Raw genomic sequence first — 23,706 nt, forward strand, 5'->3', positions numbered from 1 at the left:
AAACCTTTGAGTAGAGTTTTGTGTTTCATTTATTTGGTACATTTTTGTTTCAGTTCAGTTTATTTGTGTTTTCTTGTTTCATTTTAGTTTAATTCTGCTTCATTTTTTGTGCCCCGGTCTGCCTGCCAGCTTCCATTAGTGCTCGCTGCTCACCCTGTTTGTTGTTCTTGTTGTTCTCGTCCCTCAGAAGTATCAAAGCTGAGCTTGTTCTGTTATGTCCAGGTGGCAGCAGTGAGAGAGGGCATGTCCACCATCATCCCCGTGCCCCTCCTCTCGCTGCTGACGGCACAGCAGCTCGAGCAGCTGGTCTGCGGCCTGCCAGAAGTCTCCGTCGAGATGCTAAAGAAGCTGGTGCGTTACCGCGATATCACCGAGAGCCACCAGCTCATTTGCTGGTTCTGGCAGAGCTTGGAGGAGTTCACGAATGAGGAGCGGGTGCTTTTCCTACGCTTCGTCTCTGGCAGGTCCAGGCTGCCCTCCAACCTGGCTGATATCACGCAGAAGTTCCAGATCATCAAGGTGGACAGGGTAAGGAGATCACAACCTGGTGACGAAGCTGGTTACATGAACAAATACCAAGAGTAAGATTATTAAGGTTTACTTTTTCTTTTTCTCTCTGCTGCTCATATTTAGCCCATCAACGGACTTCCAACCGCTCAGACCTGTTTCTTCCTTCTTCGCCTGCCCCCTTACACGAGCCAGGCCATCCTTGCTGAGCGCCTGCGTTACTCCCTTCACAACTGCCCCTCCATTGACATGGACAACTACATGCTGACTCACAACACCGACCCAGCAGATAGCTCTGACACCGAGGACTGAAGCAGAAAACTCCAGACTCCAACAGGGTGGTGAATGTTTTTCTCCGATGCCATGCACATTATGCACTGAACACAGATTTTTATTCACCAGACTTATACGGTTGTGATGTTTATATGTTGGTTAATTTAAAGATATGCGTAGATTTGACTTTCTCTTCCAGCTGTGACAGATGTTGTAATTATTGCAGTGCTTATTCTGAATCAAAACTACTACAGGGAAAACAGTAAGATTTTTTTTAAAAATCTACGTGAATAAGCCACAGTTAAGGAGTTAAGGTGCCTGTTGTTCGAAAATGTGTAATAATTTATTGACCTTCTGAAACTTACTGTAATCAGTAAAACTGTAAAATAAAGAGTGTTTAAATAAGGAATATGTTGTCTAAATAACATTTTCAAGTTGAAGTAATGTAGGAATAAAAAACAAAAGATCAAATGTACAGATTCAGATTTTGAAATGCACATATGATGTATTAATTAAGTGAAAACAAACTGGTTTACACTGGTTACCACTGGTTTGGTTTAGTGTCTCTTATGTTTGTTTATCTTTGTTGACTTTAAATGCACTTTAAAAAGTTTGGAGATCAGTACAAAGGTTAAATGTAGATGCAAAGTATAATGTTATGTGTAGAATTGACATATACCATTTGTGATAGAATTTAAAAAATAGTTTTAAAGATAAAAAGACATTTTCTGAAAGTTTGATCCTTAAGAGAAAATCAGAGGTCCAGAGTAACGTGGTATTTAGAATCCCCATATATTCCCTGTAAAAAGTTCTATATGGGAATATTATCACTTTGAGCTTCAGATCAATTTATTGACGTTGAAGAAAAGGTCAGAGGTCAAATGTGAGATGATATTTTAAATCTTTAAACAGTACTTTCTATATGTTGACAATACCCACCAAACTTTAAGTTATAAGGCTTTTTTGGGTAAATTTTTAATCAATAAGTAAATTAACTGACGTTAAACGTTTGTGGATGCAAGTCGAATTTTAATATCTTTAAACCCCTACAGGTTTACGTTTTATCACAATTCATCCAAAACCTTTGGAGCTGTTTACAGGCAGAGTGTTATGCATGCACGCGAATGCCACCAAAAACCAAACCTCTTTGGTAGCAGTAAATATCTACATATGCCAATGCAATATAAATCAAGTACAAATAAATAAATGGATACAAATACATACATCCATGATTGTGATTGTGAGTTATGTAACCTATTCCAAGGTAACTGACTGACAGCCCTGCTAAACTGCACTGAGACCGGCGTGTTTAATCAGATTAGATTATTAGATTAGGATAACAAACTTCATTTTTTAAACAGGATTGAGAAACAATTTCCACTGCCCGTTACAAGAAGAACTCCAAAGCTCTGAATAAAGCTACACATTTGTAATCTAGCTGAAAACACAGTTTCAAGTGTAGTCAGTCAACTTTCTCTAAAACAAATAAATCCTGTGAAGAATTATGGGGCATTAAAAAAGTACAGTAAGAAAGAAAAAATAGTTCCAGTGAGGGTTTCTGCTGAAAATGATGCACCTAAAAATATTTTTATAAAAATCTTCTTTAACTTTATCACACAGAAAATATTTTTTCTGTGTAAGGCCCAAATAGCAATGGCATCTACGGAAGAGGATTAGGGCCACTGGGAAAAAAAAAAAAGAATTCTGACTTTTTTCTCAGAATTCTGAGATTAAAGTCAGAATTCTGAGAAAAAAGTCAGAATTCTTTAATCTCAGAATGCTGAGATTAAAGTCAGAATTCTGAGAAAAAAGTCAGAATTCTTTAATCTCAGAATGCTGAGATTAAAATCAGAATTCTGACTTTAATTTTTTTTTTTTTCCCAGTGGCCCTAATCTTCTTCCGTACATCAAACTGGTTCGGTCATTACAACAAGACAAGAGTCCAGACAAGTTAGTGACTTAAACATAGCAGTGCCTGAGCTCAGCTTGCCAACATACTCACAATACTAACTGTGTAAGCACGCTGATCTCTGGCCATTTGTAATAAATAGTGAGAAAAACAGTGCCACTATAGTCAGAAATCTTTAATCTCAGAATTCTGAGCATAAAGTCAGAATTCTGAGATTAAAGAATTCTGACTTTAATCTCAGAAAGTCAGATTAAGCTAGAATACTAAGTAACTCAAAAGAAACACAAAATTACTGAGCTGTCTTTTTGCTCTCACATTTACTGGTGCGCTAGCGGATGGTCATATTAAACCCGCCCACAGTTTCAAACAATTGAGCTCACCATGTCCGAACCTCTTTATTTTTCAATTTTTAAATGTTTGGTCCGTATGATGTCAGTGAGAGTAGATATCCCTAATTTGGTCATCACAGGCACACAGCCTCAGCTGTGAACACAGACAATTGGCTGATTGAGCAGCATCACCAAAGCTGCTTCATTAAAAAGTCCAAGAATTAAAAACAAACAAACAGCTGGGAATGAAAGTGTAATGGTTCCTTTTAAAAGTGTTGGCAAGGTTTATGGGCAAAGCACACCACAGCCCAGGTATGGTAGGTCCAGGTATTGTTTGTTGCATGTTTACTAGGCTGAGTCAGTCTGCTTCTTCAAGCAAACTGGCCACAGTGCCCTGAAACAAGTCCAAATTTTGGACAGGTAGGTATTAGATTGACGTAGACAGGACAGATATTAGACTGCAAGACATAACAGAGACAAGTCACTATAGGTCAGATTGGAGAGGGATGATTAACTCAAAGGGAAGCAGACTTCATGGCTCTCAGAATTCAAAAGTAAAAAAGCAGAAAATAGCTGACAGATGTGCGTGATCTGAATTCTTCCACCTTTGCAGAAAATAATGCGTTAATGTGGGACTCCATTATTCATACGAGAATAAAAAACAGTCTGAAAAAATCTGGTCATTTCTTTCATTTTCATTTGCATTAACCTCTACTTGAGAAAAATATAACAGAGAAAGCAACAGCTTCCCGATTGTACAAAAAAAGAGATCTTAATCCGGCTCCCTTGGGTCTAATGTTGTCCTGAGTCAGCACAGCTGGTGCGTCTGCAATCTGTCTGTGCTGGTGTGAGGTACGTCTGCTCTGACCTTATTACCCATCTGTTTTCCCTGTGTGCTGTGTGGCCAATAAGGCACAATTCAAGTCAGCAGCCCTGCAGCTGAGAGGGGGAGCGTTTCTCATGAGAAGCCTCGCCAGATATAAATAAAAGCGCCATCTATCAACCTAACAGGTCCGCAAATTTGAGAAGGCAGGGCAGGAAAAAAACAAAAACCAAAAAAGCACCAAGGACTTGTTTCACAGATTTGCTGCAGTTGTACTACTCTAATGGATATTCCTGTGTGGAGGTAGATGTCATTTCAGGTATTTTGTATTTAATTCTCTTTGCAGATGGTTGTAGAGGCCGGGGTCATTTAGGGAGACCCAAAAGGATATTAGACTACAATAAGTAATTACAAATGAAAATATCCTGTCTGGAATTACAAGCTGGAACAATGTAATCTTAGCCAAAATGGGATTATCTGTATATGAAAGGTACGCTGAACTCTGTGCCGAAAGAAACAATTTATCTTACTATATGTTATAAACCAAAAAGCTAAAACATGAAAACTACTGGCAGGTGATGTGACATAATTGGAAACTGGTTCCTTGCTTAGATAACCTGGCTAAACTTTGCAAATGCAGGACAGTGTGCCCCCCTCTACTTCATATAAACTGCTTCTGATATCTTTTAGGTATGATAAGGTGGAGCAACACAAGATTGGAAAGGTGGTCTTAATGCTGTAGCGGTTGTCGTGTTTTTTCTAAATGTTCTTAATCAAACATTGTAGACATGCAGTACTGCCTATTACCACTGGAGGGCAGTCTGATTGTTGAACTTCCCACTACATCTACCAAGTTCAAGAAATCAATTAGAATCAGGGGAGATCATTAACACACACACATGCACACACACACAAACACAGATCCTGCATAGCTGATGATGCATTATCACTGTTAGCTAATATCTGTCACTGTGTTTCTGCTAATTTGATCAGTACGAATAGATGACAACCTGGATGAGCTAAAATGACTCCAGTGACAGACCTTTTCAAACCTGAGCAACAGTAGCACACAGAGCTCTGTGGATTCATGCACTTCTAGTTATGGTCAAACCTTTTTTTTCCTACTAGCCATAAGTGCAGATGGATTTAGTCTGCATCATGAAATTATTTAAAAAGAAAGAACTGCTTGCATGTCACCGCTCTAATTAGGTCACCTACATTTGTTTCTGCCCAGGTGCAAACAAAACATGTACGCTGAGTTTCAAAAGGAACCCTTGGATATCTCCCAATTTAGCCACATTTTTCATCCATCACAAATCACAAAAGGGAAGCCAAGACCGATTTTTTTTTCTTTTACTCTGCCAACTCTGTCATCCACAAATCGATTGTTTGATTTCAAATCCACACTGGTGGTGCGATTTGTCTTGCATTTCTCCCTTCACGATCACTGCTGCCAACCAGCTTCAGTTTAAACCTCATGAGCAAATACATGCACTTCATATGCCTTAAAAATAGAAGCCCTTTGCTTAAACCAGTGCACCACCACAGATTAGCTGTTGTGTGGACTATTTGACCCTTTAAACTACTTTAAACAAACAGTTCAGCAATTATTACAGTGCTGTACTGAGGTTTTTCTATCTATTTGCTTCCCAGGAGCCAGACCTTGTAATTTTTAAAGTGTTCTTGAGTAATAGTTCTCCTGGGTTTCTGAAGATCTTTTTGAATTTTTCTTTGGACTTTGGCTGCTTTTTCACTCACTCTCAGTCCAATCTAGAGAGAGGTACAACAGTGAGTGTTTACAACCAACTGTAAAACCCGGTAGAGACTGTGTCAAGGTTTGGGAATGCATTTTAGCTAGTGGTGTTTGGTGGATATTATGGAATGCAAAAAAGCACCATTAGATTGTGAAACACCTGGAAAGCACCCGATTGGCAACTACATTTTTCAGCACGATCCCAAACACTTCACCAGTGTGCACACCTTGGAAAGATAGAGTCTGCACCTCAACATTACTGAAGCAGTGTAGGATCATATTTACAGGGAATGAACAAGAGGCAGCCAACATCAAAAGAAGAGCTTTGAATGTCCTCTAGGAAGCCTGGAGAAGTATTATTGAAGTCTACTCAAAGGAATTACAAGGAAGCTTGCCTAGCAGCGTTCATGGTGGGTGGCTTAAGACAAAATTAATATACTAAAATCATTATTTTTCTTTGTTTTCTTTTTTACAAAATAGTTGATGTACAAAAGACATCAGAGGACCACCAAAACTGGGAGGTAACTTTGTCATTACCTTATGTCTCTTTATGTGTCTTTTCACAGTGTTTTTAGTGCAAGTGTGTGAGACACGTTAACAGTAATTTTGAAGCTTAACCAAGTTATGTGTACACACCATATTTTCTGCTCTGTTAGACTGAGGTGGCAAAGGATGTTTAATACATTTTTTTCATTTATAATAAAAAATCATGCCTCCGGAGAACAGAGCAGGTACCCATCCTGAATTTTTAATTAGTTAAAGGCTGGTGTGACCTATATAGTCTCACTGAAGCAAAACAGGAGTGACTGGTCATCTGATCCTCCACACACACACACACACACACACACACACACACACACACACACACACACCCGTTCCCCTCCAAAATCAGAGAAGCCCATTTCATCTCAGTAGTGAATGAATGGAGGGCTGCTTTGAAAACAAGGGCACTTGGGTGCGGGTCAATGAATCACTGAGTTAATGTGCTGATGTGACGTGTGCCTGGGCTTGTTTGAGTGTACAGGCTGACACCCTCTCTTCTCTCATTACAGGACAGGACAGACAAGGTGTGACCCGTGTCCCTCTGAGATACTTAAGACTCTGGTACAGTTTCAATCAGTGATGTCATGTGTGTGTACTTGTCTGGTTGCTAAATTACAGTCGGGATGTTGTGATATGTGCCAAATAGGTGACAGGAAGGAACTGAACACATGCACAAAGGCGTTATCTGTCATTTCAGACCCATGATTTGATAAATACTGCATCTGTGCAGTAGCTGTGTATTTTGCAAATACACCCATTACCTGGACCATTCTTAGTTAGACAAATAATGCTGTTTCTGACCTTTGTCATAAAGTTACAGCCAGCATGAGCTGGCTGTAACTTTATGACAAAGTTTCCCATCTTTAGCCTAAAGATGGGAAACAAACTTTAACAAAAGCAGGGAAAGATATGCGCTTGTGTGTATATGCCTGAGTGTAAATAGTTTAAGGGATGTAAAGTCAGTCTTCCTGTCAAATACACACTCTGTTTTATAGAAACAGAACAACTCAACAACATGACACAGTCCAAAGTGCCGACCTTTTATAAAAAAAAACCCCAGTGCCGTTGAGAACCTGCAGGAGACACTAGAACAGATCTAAGGGCCCACCCACTTATCCTGATAAATTGTAGCATTCGTTGAATCGGCATGGGTTAATTTGCAGCTTGTCATCTTTAACATTTGTCTGTAAACATATTGGACACGTTATGAAGTTTGCATTAAATGCGATAACATGCTCAACAATGTTTCCCAAACTTGTTGTGTCCCAAAAACTGCAGTTCTTTAGCCAATTGAGGCAGCATCCATGCTAAACTGCCAAATTTACTGCGGACCAAAAGTTTAGAGTCTTTACAGTCTGATAGCAAAATATATGTGGTCTCGAGAAATAATTTATCCAGGGTGGTGGGTTTGTTTTATAGCAAACCCTTTTAAATTTAAGGAATAGAGGAGTAGAGTGAAACATTATTTGGGGTGTAGCCACTTTGGCTAACAGGTAGGAATCAACTAGGCTGCTAGCTTAATTCAGCTAATCAACTAGCTAATATTTACTGCTGTCGACTGAGGAGTTGGTGCTCTCATAAAAACGCCCTTTTAATGGCAGTTTCCCTCAAATGGCCTGTGGAGTGACAAGCCAAGGCGTGTCAAGGAACTTAAGGAGGATTTAAGTGACACTAGGTGGGAACCTGGTGAGACTGCTCCGATTAATAATTCAACAGTGTCTGAAGGGGCAACACAATCTCCTCGTACTACTGAACCTTTCTGGAATGAACCAAAATACGACTCTAAAACAGGTATCAAGTGTAGCTGTTTAATTCATTGGGTTAAGTAGATTTTAAATGGCTATTTTTAAAGTGTTGGTTTGGTGTGAATAGCAGTGTCATTCTATAAGTCCAGCACTTTGGTCTTGCCTAACAGATGCTGAAAAGCAATTTCAATGAAACTTTATGTTCTCAGGCTTTTTCAGCTTTTTCTGCATCTCGTCCTTTAGTGACACCGAGGAAATAGTCAACTAAGATGATGATTCTGGCACGCCACATCTGCACCACCATCGGTCCTTTGATTTTTTTCCCTAATAACCTTGAGTGCGTCTGCTCTTACACAGTGAGCCTCTCAACATTTCTCAGTACCACTACACTGGCTTCAATCTAATTTCCCCATGAGCGTCATCAGACAAATAATCTCATCTGAAAATGAGACTGCCCCACCACTTTGGCCAGCAGCTGCAGTGACAGCAGATCTCATTTCAAATACATTAAGTATTACCTCCAGGCTTTTAAAAGTGACTTGATCTTTTTTAAAATATAATTTTACCTCCTATTGAAAATGGAGTTTTCTCGTATAGAAATAACATTTTAGAAGACAGCGTTGCCTGAAGCCAAACACCACCAGGACATGAGCAGTTATGGATGTAGAACTAAAGGATAGAGGATATAAAACTGCGAATAGTGCGTCCTGTTGTGTCTTTCTGAATAAAGTGCTATGAAATAATCAAGTTATTTACCTTTTTATTTTCACAAAGGTGCCTAAAAAACACCCCCCACACAACTTACTCATTTCATTGTGACTGCAGTTTGACATCCTCATCCTTATCACAAAAGGGAGATCCTGCATGTAACTGACACAAAATACCCTCTGAGGCTCAGTGTATCCTCTTTCATTTAAATCCATGTTATGATACGTCAGCTCTGCTAAATGTCTGTGTAGCTGGAACTAGTTGTCTAATATCTCTGGCTTACAAACACTGCGCAGCGGAGAGTCCATCCATCCTTTGGCTCACAGACAGTTCATCAACGATGGCTGGGGCTTTACCTCCTGTGGGCATCAGCCCGGCTTCATACAGCCAAAGCTGGCTGGCTGCTTCCAGAGGTTGGAAGCCAATACTAAACAACAGAGCTTTCATTTTCAATGAGTTATTACGCAACAACATCTGGGCAAGAGACCTTTGCAGGAACAGAAATTTCTTTCAACCCCTCGCCCTCCCTTTTATTTGCTAATGATGTTGAAATCGGGAATCATTTTGTATTCTCAGTAATCATGAACATCTGGTGTTTGCCATCTGGCTAAGTTGCTATCGGAAGGGCTTGACCATGATTATTAGACAAAAAAAAAAAAAGAGATATACAAATGTACAGGCTGCTTTAAGCTGGGCTATTTTTTGTAAAGTTTATGTAAACATACTTACACAAGTACAAGCGGTGGGATGAAATACAAGTAATCCATTTTTGTGCTTTGTTTAGTTATCTGGATACTTTAACAAAATTGAAGTTTTAATTGCAAATCAATTGTAATTTTTTAAACCAGGCATTACACATATATATGTGTTTCTGGGACAACATAACCTCATTAAATCTCCACCACAACCACACAGGAGTATATACAATGTTTGCATGCTGTAGAATTGGGGCAGAAAAATGATGACACAGGACAAAAAGGACCAAGTTACGTTCCCCGTGAGCTCAAAATACCAAAGAAAGTAGGTCTGTATCATACAGTGTAAATGTGGCACCTGCTCTAATGCACATATATCACAGACCCACAGCCAGCATGTCACACACTAACAGGCATGCATTCGTGCGCGTATATACTGGGCTTTGTGGCAGCCTACACCAGCCACCAGACAGTGTCTGCAGGGTAATCACACAGACAAAAATAGCTGTGTGACAGCCTTTCTTGTGATTTATAGTCCTTTAAAATCTGCACCACCAGAGATGCTTTCCTTCTTCAGTCACTGTAAACATGCTGCCTTTATATGCAAGTGTAACTAAAGCAATGATGTGCAAGGTCCAGTTTCACCCAAAATATGAATCTCTGCTATCTTTAACCAGAAAACAGCTAAATAAAACTTTAAAACTGTCCTGTATGTGACTTAATGTCCAGCGTAAGCTCTATTAGTCTAATCGTGATGACAAGCTCAGGAAGATTGCCGAGACTTGTTGCTCTCCAGTGAATATTGCTAGCCAGCTACTTGATTAAACTGCAATATTAATCATGCAACAAACTGAGCCTGATCTATAGTCTAAAGTCTGCAAATACAACTAAGTCTCTCTGTGCCAGAGATATTCTTCTTTATAAAGAGAGATAAAGAACAAACAAATACTCATTTTATTAGTTTGCTGTGTGCGAGAATCAAATTTTTCAAGGCACATTACCAACCACGTGTGAATAAGGGAATCATGCAAGTATGATGCATAAAGCACTGGTTTGTTAGGGGTAATAATCCCAGAGATTTAGTCTCAGCTCAGGTGGATTGTCCTCTCTTTGCACTTGAGGTGTCTGTGATCAAATCTTATCCTACAGTGCTTGTGCGAGTGTTGTACACACTGCTCTTGTGTTACACACAAAGTGATGCCCAGTGCGTGCACTTGTAAACACATGAGACAGAAAGAGGTGTCGCTGGTAAACTCGAGCGCTTCTGACTACCTTTCCAGGAGAATCACGAACAACTCCTCTTCACACTCAGACTGCACTCTGCTGGTTTGACGGGACATGGGTTAGCACTGTCATAACAAAGCAAAAATGCGGATTTAAAGAGTGATGTGGTTTCCTCATGTATTAACATCCTTAACATATAAGGAGGACACAGCTGAGCCCATAGGTAGCAGCAAAGGATCTCTCATTCATCATTAAAGTCATTTACAGTTCTGCACATCTGAGGCAATACGTTCCAAAAAAAAGATGAAATGGCTACATGATTTCTGATTCTTTGGTAATGCAGTGCATGTTCTGATTCATAATTCTGACCATACACGAACCATCATATATGTCTGTTTATCAGTTTATATTTTTATCTTTAACTAATAAATGTAACCCTTTGTATTTTAATCTATAATTCCAGCTTCATATAAAATCCATGGAGAGGCTTTTGAAGAAGATTTGTTCTTTGGCACCCACTGCCATTGATGGCAGACATTAAAAAACGGAAGCATCAGATGTGACATCTGTGTATATTTATAGCAATGGGAAAAAAAAAAACAATAAAAAAGACAGAATTGCGTAATGAGATGAATCGAGGGAAATGCACAGGGATGACCTCCTAGAGGAAGGATGGTGCCAGGAGAACGGGGGTGGACCGGGAGCAGTATTGCCACGTGTTATGCTGCCTATGTTGTTAATATGATGGTAAAGTCAGATTATGCTGTAGATAGGCTTTTAGTGTTGCTGTAGAAAGGATTTTTTCAGAAGGCAACATGTAAAAAACCAACCAAAGAACAAAACAGCAGACCAACAGTGAAACAAACAAAGAAATTTAAAAAAAAAATTGTGTGCATGTAAGACTTGTTGCGTATAGTGTTTATTTTTATTCATATGAGTCTGTGCATGTACGTATGTTTGTGTCAAGCCAATGTGCCTAGCTGGAATAGCGTTTTCAATTAAGGCGATGTTTGGGCAGATCAATCACCATATAGCTCGCTCTCTGTGTGGCGGACCCTTAGTCACATGTCCCGCACTGCTGTTGCTGCACTCGGCGGTTTTGATCATCGCAGCGTTTCTGTTTGGGGTCCTTTTGTATGGTTGGAAAAGCACACAGAAAACAGTCTGAGGCACGTGTCTCTTGTACCTTTGTCAATTAGTGACACTTTAGAATTATCTTCTAAGAAACCGTTGAGAGTACCAAGGGCGAAAAAAGGAGATTTTCAGCATTTCGCCTTATGGTTTGATGTCCATAAAAGGGGTAATGCTGAGATCAGTTCAGTGACTGTATGCTCTAGCTGTAAAGCCTCATTTTCTTGAAAGCTCCCTTATAGCCTGGGTGCTGCCAGCTTCCTGTAACTGCTGACTGTAATATACAGTGACAGTTTGTGTCCTCTCAGCTGGAGCCTTTATGTAGTAACTGATAGCTTTTTGTCAAAGCTCTTTCACATGTGATGCATGACTATGTGGTATAAGTGGGTGCACTGGCTTAGAAGTCTGACCCTGCAAAGCAGATTTATTACAAGCTTGTAAATGAAAGCAATGGATAATAAACTAAAAAAAGAACATCTGCTACCCTACGTACGATCCACCAGCCACAAAAGGGTGACAACTAAGCTCTGTTTTGATAGTGCAAGAACTAAATGGTCAGATTCTTTAGAATAGAAGCCACAATAGTTTCCCAGTGATGCAAGTGTCTGCATATTTGTAGAGTAGGTAATTATATTTACTAAAGGTTTGGTCCAAACCCTACAGGCTTGTGTATGATCAGCCCTAACGAGGGCAACAGAGACAGATATTCATTAGTGAGTTTAGGCGTAGACTTTCCCTCTAAAGCCAGGGAGATTAATTATCAAAATGGCAATAGTTTTATACCAGTGAAAAGATTAAAGCAATTTTCATAACCCACCCAGTGTTGCAAACATAGACTGACAGCTTTGTTGCCATGCTAAAGAATGACCCCATAGGTCATTTGTCCAAGCAGCTTATTACAGGGTTGGTGCTAGATTGGATCAGCTGCAGGGATGCCCTATTCTGCTGTGATTGGTTATTTCTCTGTCAAGCAACTGGTGACCTTCTGGGCTTTCAGGAAGATCATGCTTCAGCTTAATGGGTCAGTTCTGTCCTAAGTAGCTTGTTTAACATTTTGTGTAACTGCTTTGCAGCTCACAGATAGTCCAGGAAATGGGATATTACAAGACTTGATTAAAAGCACAAATGGTTTCACAAAATGTCAAACAGGCCAAACATACAAATTATTAAAAATACTAAAAGAAAAAAACTGAAATTATGTAACGTTGGTATTTTTGCAAGCATTACAGTTCCACTCCTCTAAAAAATGTGTTTTATATATAGAAGGATTGCATCATATCCCAAATACATTTTGCATGTCAGAGTCATAATATGGAGGAATAGGTAGTGACTAAAGATGCCAAATAAATGTAGTAACATAAAGTACAGTTACACACACTGAAATCCTGAGTCTTATTGCAATGAATATAAAATTATCTACATGGTGAAGTGTGTAAACTGTACTTACATGGGCTGTTTCAGACTTTTAGAAGCAAATTACTGATATAATTGTCTTGATCGAAATGTTTACATGGCAGATCTTAGACAATGCGGGTGGAGCAAAACAACTTAAACTGCGCAGCCTCAAATGAGGACTGGAGATGGAGCTCTTCTTTCAAATGTAATGTCAGTATTTGTGGACCAAGTAGCTCCGGTTTTGTGAGCAACTCCTGAAAAACAGCATCCGAGTGTTTTGCCTGATCCGGCACTCTGATGTCTGTACCCAGCATTTGTTTATGCCGGCTTTATGCTCAGGTAGTGCAAAATCATCTTGAATGTACTCGAGGGCCTAGAGTTCAAGGCCACAGTTAAAAACCAACATTTATACAAGAACTGTTATTTGCTGGGTGGAATGTCTCAAGATCTAGAATAGTATCATTTGGTTTCTGCCTTTGTTAATTATTCATAATATTGTCACATATAGTAATCAATCTCAGTAGGCCCGAAGCAGGGAGTAATGTGGTTTTCTGGATTACTGCGGTATACTTACAGCTGATTTCATTATTACTGGCGACATCCTATGAAATGCAATTTTCATAATCACATAAAATGATATTAGTTCAACTTCAACTACTGAAAATGTATAAAATTATCATTCTTGAAGTTCTTCTGTTAAAAGTAGTATTTTAGTGGTTATTAGTGCAACAGAAAGGAAAATGAAATAATAACTAGTCTGATTGAAGAGCAGAACGAGAAACTCCAAGTAACCGAGGTACCAAGGTACTGGCCCACCATCTCCCAGTTTGGTGTTTTGGTGCTGATGGTGGAGAGCACTATCTCCATAGATGTTGGGTTTAAAGCTACTGACTGAAGGCGTTAGGATATGGTCGTCTTGGTCATTTTGCTCCACGTCATCTTGCGCAGAGGCTGGGGTCATTCTAAAGTTTGAAGAGATAATGACGCCTTTTTTATCAAGTAATAAATGTGATCCATGCGATTTGCATAATCCTGCCTCTGACGGGACAAGAGGACCACAAACAATGGCAGCAGAATACTCTAACATAAAACCCCTCAGTCCTTAAGATTCACCTGTTGTTTTTTTGTCATGGAAATTTATACTAAATCTGAGCAAACAAGCACAATCACATGCACATCTAATGAGGACATCGATTATCTAGCCTGGATTTCTGTGTTTTTTTATGTTTTTATTTTGATTTAAACATTGTATCTCAGATCTGACAGGAGGATGTTATAGTAATGGATTTTATATTAATGCCCCCTTTTCTGTGCATGGTTTAAGCTTACTCTAGTGCAGGGGTCTGCAACCTTTTACACCCAAAGAGCCACTTGGACCCGGTTTCCACGCAAAAGAAAACACTGGGAGCCGCAAATACTTTTTGAAATCTAAAATGAAGATAACACTGTATATATTGTTTTTTACCTTTATGCTTTGTGTGAACAACTAAAGTAAGTAAGTAAAGTTTATTTATTAAGCGCTTTTCACAGACAGGCAGTCACAACGCGCTGTACACAAATATTAAAATAAACAATACAATCAATAGACATTATACACAATGTAAAAGATCAAATGTAAATAATGTAAAGAATATAAAATACGTTGATCAACAAAAGGCTTGTTTGAACAGAAAAGTTTTTAACTGCTTTTTAAAAGAATCCACAGAGCAACTAAGGTGTGTTGCTTATGAAATCCATGAAGTGCTACAGAGAAAATTACATTTTATTTATGTAATTAACACATTTTGAACTCTTAAAGAAATATAACAAAAGGAAAGACACCCAGCTGAACTAAAATGATCCAGCAAACAAAAACTGTTGTGAGCCGCCACCCTTATATCGCCTTTGGGCTTTTGGAGCCTTGACCTGACTTTTAAAAAGTAATTGGAAAAAAGCACTATGCTGCTAAAAAAGGAAAAATAGATATTTGCAAAATTCTGCCTAAATATGTATTTTACCTGGTTAATGTGTGTGGCGGGGCGTGGTCTGCAGCGCCGCTGCAGGGGAGGCAGACACACCTGAGCGGCACCCGCAATCACGCCTCGCCACCTTAAAGTCTGTGCTCTCTCTGCTGTTGTGTTGTCGGGCTGTGAGCTGAAAAGCTACAGCCGGCTGTATGCGTACAACAACCGTGTGTGAAAAGTGGTCAGTAAAGAGATGCTGAAAAGCATGTTCATGAAAACATCGTTGGGTCTGCCGTGATATGTTTACAATAAGACTTATGGTCCCAAACCTCTGCGCCTATCTGGGGTCGAAAGTCTCGATAAATGCACGGCGTTTCGGCGGGTACACCGGCTTCCGCGAGTGTGACGCTTATTTTGAGCGGTGAAAAAATAATAAGATATAATTTTATTTTTATATTTCAAAATCACAATAATCTTCCACTTTAGAACTACAAGTTAAAAAAAGAACTAAACACAAATAAAATACACTTCAGCTAAATACTTCTAATTTATTTTCCCAAACCACCCGGAGCCGCAGTATAAGGACAAAGAGCCGCATGCGGCTCCAGAGCCGCAGGTTGCCGACCCCTGCTCTAGTGGTACTTACACCTCTGATACTTGGCATTTTGTGTAAGAGCGGTCGATTCGATGTGGAGTGGAGTGAACACATTGGTTTTACTGAACTTGCATTTTTCCTTGGTTTTTTGAGATTTTTAACTTTGTTTTTGTTTTTTTTTTAATTTCTGTAGACTTATCTTATCTTAATGACCTTGTAGTACCATATCACCCTATTAGAGCACTTCGCTCTGGCACTGCAGGCTTACTTGTTGTTCCTAGAGTATTTAAGAGTAGAATGGGAGGGAGAGCCTTCACTTTTCAGGCCCGTCTTCTGTGGAACCAGCTTCCAGTTTGGATTTGGGAGACAGACACTATCTCTACTTTCAAGATTAGACTTAAAACTTTCCTTTTTGCTAAAGCATATAGTTAGGGCTGGACCAGGTGACCCTGAATCCTCCCTTAGTTATGCTGCAATAGACGTAGGCTGCCGGGGGATTCCCATGATGCATTGAGTTTTTCCTTTCCAGTCACCTTTCTCACTCACTATGTGTTAACAGACCTCTCTGCATTGAATCATATCTGTTATTAATCTCTGTCTCTCTTCCACAGCACGTCTTTATCCTGTCCTCCTTCTCTCACCCCAACTGGTCGCAGCAGATGGCCGCCCCTCCCTAAGCCTGGTTCTGCTGGAGGTTTCTTCCTGTTAAAAGGGAGTTTTTCCTTCCCACTGTCGCCAAAGTGCTTGCTCATAGGGGGTCATATGATTGTTGGGTTTTTCTCTGTATCTATGAAGCGCCTTGAGGCGACTTTTGTTGTGATTTGGCGCTATATAAATAAAATTGAATTGAATTGAATAGATTCTTAAAATAAGTTTACAGATTGAACTTTGAAACTTATCTAACTTTGGAAGCCGATGTGTCTTTTTCAGCTGGGGTTAAATTGGGATTTAGCAGGTCAGGGAACCCTGAGATAAAGTGCTGCAATGCAGCGTGGGGAAAAACATAGAAATAAGTCGGAATAATTTGTGTTGTGAGGTCCAGTTTTTGATGTTTCTTCATTTGAGGATGCGATCAGTTGATCTGTGGTTTTCTGCTGTGAGATTCACGGCTCTTTGTGGATTTCGCCGACTCAATTCGACAAGATCTGAGCAGATGTTTGTGAGTAACTGCTCATTACTCTTGTGAAGCGCTGGCGGGATGCTAAATTTCCACGACCACAGTTTTATTTACACCATGAGTGCATCACAGGGATGAGAAGGAAATATGTGATGAGGGTGTAAGCAGAACCGTGGGATGTCATTATTTCCTTTTTACTCCATGCTGTCAGCTGGAAGCAACGCTAGGTGACAGCACATGAAAACAACAGTTTTATGTAATCGTCCACAGATCAGATTTAAAGACATATTTGATGAAGGTTCTGGAGTATCCACTTTAACCCCCAAGCATGAATAAACTCAAACACTTCTGGACATAAGTAAAAACCATGTGTGTGACTCATCTTTACACCATCTTGAAACCTCACTCTGTATTTCACTACAGGAAGTGTCTTCTGGCGTGACCAATTAGCTCCAATACCACCATGTCTGACATGAGGTCCCCTATAGTGCCACGCTCACCTTTGACATTTTAAAGCAAATTAGTCTTTGTTCATTAAAAATAGACAGATATTTCCCATAACTACCTATTGTTCCTAGGATAACCATATGACCTAACACTGCACTTAAATCTGGAAATTATTGGGATTTTTAAAGTAAAAGACTTTGCTGCTTCAGTAATTTCAGTGACTCACAATACTCACATGAATTACGTGCTGGGTAAAACAAAGACACTGATAAGAAATACTTTAAAAACGCAGACAAAAAGCCACTAAAATAAGACTGGCAATTACCACCAGTCAAATTACACTCCTCTAAGAGTGAGAAACACAACAATCAGATAAATCCACCCAAAGAGAGCGGGGATTAAAATGCAGTAAAAACATATCAATCTAACCCTCGCTCTGCTATTAGTCAGTTCCTTGAATAACACAAGCAGTTACAACAACAGACTAATAACTGTGCTTTGCCTGTCACATCCTCTGGAGAAATGCGAGTCGCAGTAGACGAGAAAAAAGGAGTTTTGACACCTAAAACTAACACTTCAATCCAACAGAGTCGTGCTAAAGTGTTGCTGGGTAGATGTCAGGTCTGCTCATGTCAAGTCTGGGGAGCTAAGTGAGTCATTAGTGATAGATTCATTAGCTTGGGATCGAATTGGGGCACCTTGCCATTGTGGGCTTTTTAATTATTCATAAGGATGAGCTCAAAGGACTTAAACATAGATTTAAAGCTCTGACCTGGGCCTCTTTTTTCGTCCCAATGATCCTAATGATAAATGAAAAAACAGAACACAGCTGTTATGCACCTTTACAAAAAGGAACATATTTAATATACGTGTTATTCTCCTTCCTTGTTTTTACTGCATATAAATGTTTTTATCTCTTCTTCCACAATGTGGACGTACCTTAAGTGTACTCAGGTATGAGTGTCTTCCATGATGACAGTGGGTACTCAAGCAGGAAAATCTTTGTCTTGCTGCTCCTACAAATCAGAACGACAGCCCTGTGGTCATTCATCAGCACGCTACAGAAAATTGATCATCACAAAAAAACTCAGATAAAAGAGTCTCAAAGAAAACAAAGGTTTAATCAGGGTGGCTGTTTGAACAGGGACTACACTAGTTTAAAAACCTGATTCCTGATGGTCAATTAAACATCAGGGCTTTAATACACTAGGCTGTGGCCAGGAGGCTCTTATCTCACTTTCTGGTAGACAGACAACTGAGTAAATAATTAACTGGTTTCGATAGCTGTGGTAATTCAAGGCATTTAAATGCACCAGCATTACACGTTATACCATGGTAGGTAAAACCTAAGCATACTTTAAAAACTACACATCAGAAGGTGAGGAAAGACATTTTGGCAAATTGTTGAAGTGGACTTGATCAAATCTGTAATTTACTTTCCATTAAAGTTTTAAATTTAGGTCAATTACTGCAAAATATGATCTCTGTATTAATGGGATGGGACACTGAAGGTGAATAACACAAACATGTCACAAACTGTTCTTACAGTGAAACATTCCCTGTCGATTACTTACATTAAGACAGTTTTTAGTGTGATACTGATAAATTTATGTGATGGTGAAGTGTCAATCATCCATGTCCATCTTGCTACAGTTCACACAAATCACTGAACCTACAATATTGGCCATATTTTAGTGGAAAGTGCACACAGTGAACTTACAAATTGAGATTAAAGACACTGATTTGTCTTGGAGATAGAGTAACTGTTTGAAGTCTCTGAGGATTTTGTGCAGGATGACCAATCAGTGACAATAAAACATAACTTTTATCCTGTACATTATCATAACCTGTGATTTGTGGTAAATTACTAACATTCTGATTTGTATGAGAACTTTCTAAAATTTTATATTCAAATATGCAAATGAGGTGTTTTTTAAGTATATATCAGTCTGCATTCTTGGTCAGACCTGAAATATAAACACTAGATGAATTAAATGTCCAAATCCTTATTTCATCTTCTTGAACTATTAGAGCTCATTTTAGGAAAATATGCTTAAATAATAAATCAGAAAATACAGATCCAGAAAAAGAAGAATGATGTTTTTTTGTTATACCAATCAGATGTTTAATATATTAACAGAACACTGTAAAAAAAATACTTGTATAAAAATAAACTGGAAAGTGATGGGTATAAATGCCACTAAAGTGGAAAAAACAAAATTAAAAAACAGTTGTTTAATTGTAAAATTCCTTATGATTGGGGAATTTTTGTGTTAAAAAACAGACACCACCATTAAACTGACAGGGAACATTTTTTGTTTTAAACTACAAGGTCTGTGAAACTATATTTAACATGCTTATAGAATTTGAATAAGTATGAAGTAAAGTGAATGATAACTTAACAAAATGTAGCAAAACACAAACATCAAAAATTATATTTTTACAGTATTTTTTGTATCATCTGGTTTCATGGAAGTAAAATAGCCCAATCTGTAAAAGTGAGAATGTTTTCATTGATTTATATTGAGTAGTGCTGATGCATGTTTGTTAAAAAAAACAACCAAAAAACCCAAACACATTTCTCTGTTGCTACACGAATGCTGATGAATCACTATCTAAACTGATTATTTATTCAAACTGTGCTTAAATCTGGATTTAAAGCCTTGACCTGGACCTCTTTTTGGTGTATGAGCTGCTTAATATTGATTTGTTGCTAATACAACATATCAGTGAGCCTGCTCCAGCGTGCTGATACAGCAAAGGCATTGGAAATCAATTATGCTGTACACAGTCAGCTAGCCACATGAGACACTCAAATCAATTTCTCCCTCTCAATATTCAGCACGAAAATTCTGAAGTGACTTTTAATTATCTTTGAGGATTTCCCGTCTCTGCTTCTGTCAGTACCTCTTAATACTGCACGTGTTCACATGTTTAATAGACCTTTCTTACAATGGCCCCATTGACGTGTCAGAGCAGGAAGAAGCACAGGTAACAGTAATGACCAAACTGATGCGCCCTGCACACACGGCAGCACTGCCTTGGAACTGGCTCAGCCACAGTAACTGATGCTATTAATGTTTACTCGGGTTTTAACCAAATCTGATAAGCATTTTAAAAACAAACTGAAACAAACACGTAAACTGTAGGATTTCCACAAGATTAGAGAAGCATGTTAAAACTTGGAAACATTGCACTTTAAGAATACCTCCAGCTATTTAGTCTTGATTTAACAAAGTACTAGAAAATGATAACACCAGTCAAAATGATTGCCTATTTGCTTTACAAGCTTAGCATACATCCAATTTGCATGTGGTTCTTGTGGTTTTGGTCACGGCATGTGGAAACAGGATGTTGACTTCAGGGTTAACCCTGGGTTTTCTGTACTACACAGGTTGTTCACTTCTTATCAGGGTATATTGCCTTGGTAACTTATGTGGTAAAACTAACCATATTAGAGATCATCAGCTATGAAATCATCACCCAGGAGTAATCAAGTCTCCAAAAAGGAAGGTCTAAATTTTTCTAACAGAATCTGAAGTCTTTGTGTATGCCTGATGTTTAATAAGAAGTAGGCTAAATTTGATTAATATCCAAGTGCTTGAAGTGCATTACATAATACATTTATTCATTGCTGTTGATATTCAACTATCACACAGCGATTTTCATCCCACAGAACGGATTTATTTGGAGTGACTGTGTTCTGTTTTCAGGCTGCGTTTACACACTTGATATTTTTCTGTATTTTTTTTCCGTCCTCTGTACTAAGAAGGTGATTCATGTCCTACCGGGACATATCACCATGGTAACTTGTGCTGTGAACTTAACCTGCTCCAGAGTAGATTAAGTTCCAGATTAGAGATTTGCAGGTATGAAATCACCGCCTGCTAACCAATCAATGACCGTGGGCACTGACCAATCAATTCTCTGGATAATAGTGTCACCACTCCTGGAAGATCCCTTGAACTTCTGCAGAGGGAAGAAGGTCTAAAGGACCCTCCTTTGTGTTTCCCTGAGGAGCACCAGTAATAAATATACACCGATTAGGCTTAACATTACAGCCACCTGCTAAATATTGTGTTGTTCTGCCTCTTACTGCCAAAACAGCCTTGAACCACTGAAGCATGGACTCCACTAGAGTCCACGTGGTACCAGGTGCCAAAATGTTAGCAACAGATCCTTTAAGTCCCAGAAGTTGCAAGTTTGGGCCTCCTGGGATCAGATTTCTTTGTCTAGCACATCGCACAGATACTCAATTGGAATAAGATCTGGAGAATCTGGAGGTCAAATCAAGACCTTGAACTTGTCATTATGCCATTTCTGAACCAGTTTTGCTTTGTCACATGGTGAGTTATCCTGCTGAAAGATACCACAGCAATCAAATAATACTTTTTTAATGAAAGGGTGCAACAATGCTTGGTAGCCTTTTTTAATAGAACATTCACATGGATGGCAGCACCCAAAGTTTCCCAGCATAACATTGTCCAAAGCATCACACTGCCTCCGCTGGCTTGCCTTCTTGCTACAGTCTGTTGTGATGCCAGGTGTTGCACCGGTAAGTGACGCACCAGGTCGTCCATGTGATGTTAAAGAAAACTTGATTCCTCAGATCATACCACCTTCTTCCATTGCTCCATGGTCTGGTTTTGATACTCATGTGCCCATTGGTGATGGTTGATAACCAGTTCTGTGTGACCATTTATTCCAGTTGCCAATATTAGGATTAATGAATCCAGATAATGGAAAGATACCCTGGGTATTCTGAACTCTCTTTGTTGTAAAGTAAAACAAACAATAATCTCAAAAACCACAAAGGTAGCACATGAGGAACATAACAGACAGCAACCACACACAGGAGAAGACAGTCAGGACAATCAGCTGGAAGCAGGAAAAAAACTAACACAAGACATAAAAGTAAAGAAGGCAACAAACAAACAAGCAAAACAGGAAATAACCATTTAAGACTAGCGCAGACATCAATACTAACAGGGAGTGCAAGATGTGAAAACCTCCAAGCATGTGGTTTATTGCTAAAGCCAGGAACAATTACAAAAATGAAGTCCAGGACAGGAACACTGGCTCCAATGCCCAGTAATGTTCAGACTCCTTAGCAATTTATCAGCAGATTTTTTAAATAAGCGCTGTGTACGTTTTCATTTTAAAAATAATACAGCAGGATAGAAATTGATAAGATTTTACTTTTCTAAGAATCCTATTATCTATTGAGCTTATATGTCTTTAGAAAAGTTGTCCTTCATAGGTTAGCATTGTGACTGTTTTGTTATCTCTGAATCTGAACAGAAGCAGAGTAGAAGAAAAAGGCTTGACTCATGTGTGGAAAAGCTACAGCATCAAGAGTTTGACGTCACTGTTTTGTAATGTGCCACAGTCAGAAAAATAGCTGAAAAAAGGCACTGATGATCTTGGAGGTACAAGATAGAGTGGACGACTCTGACGATAGGGCTGGTGACATATCTGTTTTTAACACTGAATGTAATTCCCATTCAAAACTGTGATCAGGAACTGTCACAGTGGTGGTACACCTTAGATAAACATACATTTTATTTGGATATGTGATCATTTGATTTTTACAGTTTGCTGGGGACACGTTGAGATTAAGAGATTTTTGCCTCTGTGACACGAGTTCAACTCTTTTTGTCCATCTGCAGTGAGATTCTCCACACTAAAAATGATACTTTCATGTTAGCAAGTGTAAGGGGCTTTTGCACTCCTGACACATTCGTGTGTTGATTTTACATTGAAATTCTGACCACACAAAGACATTTGCTATATTCCTTTTTGTTTACCCTTTTTTGTATGTGAACCATTTAATCAATCCTGAACCCAGTAACTCTCAAGGTGAGCGCACTGTATGTGGTAATGAGCAGAGCTGCGGGGACCCTCTTTCTTCTGGGAGATTTAACCTTGCTGTTCTGCTCAAGCAGCTCGCCAAAACACCAGGAAGCCTCATAACCATTTCAGAATGGGAAAACTGAGAGAACTGAGTGAGATATATAGGGGTTTGGGGCGGTCTGATAAAGAGGAAATAGGAGGATCAAAAATGCAGAAATAAGTGAGGGCTATCGTCACTCGTAGGGAGGTGGGGAGGCGCAGTGTTTAAACAGGAAAAATGAGGGATAAGGTAAAGGATGAATGAGGGAAGTAATGACGTCACAGGTTACGTATTGCTATGCTCTGCAGGGCAACCCTTCACTTCATTTCCTGAGCCCGGGACCAGGAATACATCGTATCCTCTTACCCTAAAACGTTCTGAATTCATCTAAAGTAATTCCCTCCTCTTGTTCCTGCCCTAAATGCAGACAGACACACAAGCGTGCACACACACAGACGCACGTTTGTCTGTCTGCAGCTGGCTATGGTCTGCGCTGTCTGGTAGCTGGAGCACTTCAGATCATCATGGATTACTATGAGCTTTTCCCAACAGCCTCTAAAATCTCTGGCTTTCAACATTTAGGCGATTTGACTTTTTGGAGCCATAATTAACATTTAGATTCCTCTCATACTCAGCCAGCTAGCACTCAGCCATTGTTTTACTCTACACAACTGAC

General features: G+C 39.2%; 1 protein-coding gene and 1 long non-coding RNA gene across 2 annotated transcripts in view; both read left to right on the plus strand.

Annotated features, from left to right (window-relative positions):
* The window catches only part of LOC146514144 (putative E3 ubiquitin-protein ligase HERC1), a 38,609-nt gene extending 37,420 nt beyond the window's left edge, over positions 1 to 1,189 (plus strand). The window contains exons 73-75 of the mRNA XM_085168795.1: positions 15 to 36; positions 88 to 528; positions 634 to 1,189. Coding sequence (XP_085024921.1) covers positions 15 to 36; positions 88 to 528; positions 634 to 819 — 649 coding nt within the window. The 3' untranslated portion in view covers positions 820 to 1,189. The remainder of the gene's footprint in view (positions 1 to 14; positions 37 to 87; positions 529 to 633) is intronic.
* Positions 1,190 to 11,085: 9,896 nt separating this feature from the next.
* LOC146514145 (uncharacterized) lies at positions 11,086 to 22,059 on the plus strand. Its single transcript, XR_014874970.1, has 2 exons — positions 11,086 to 14,526; positions 14,751 to 22,059. It is a non-coding gene; the product is annotated as an uncharacterized LOC146514145 (long non-coding RNA).
* The last annotated feature ends 1,647 nt before the right edge of the window (positions 22,060 to 23,706 follow it).

The sequence above is a fragment of the Neolamprologus multifasciatus genome, chromosome 7, assembly GCF_963576455.1.
Source record: "Neolamprologus multifasciatus chromosome 7, fNeoMul1.2, whole genome shotgun sequence".
In the NCBI taxonomy this organism is placed as follows: Eukaryota; Metazoa; Chordata; class Actinopteri; order Cichliformes; family Cichlidae; genus Neolamprologus; species Neolamprologus multifasciatus.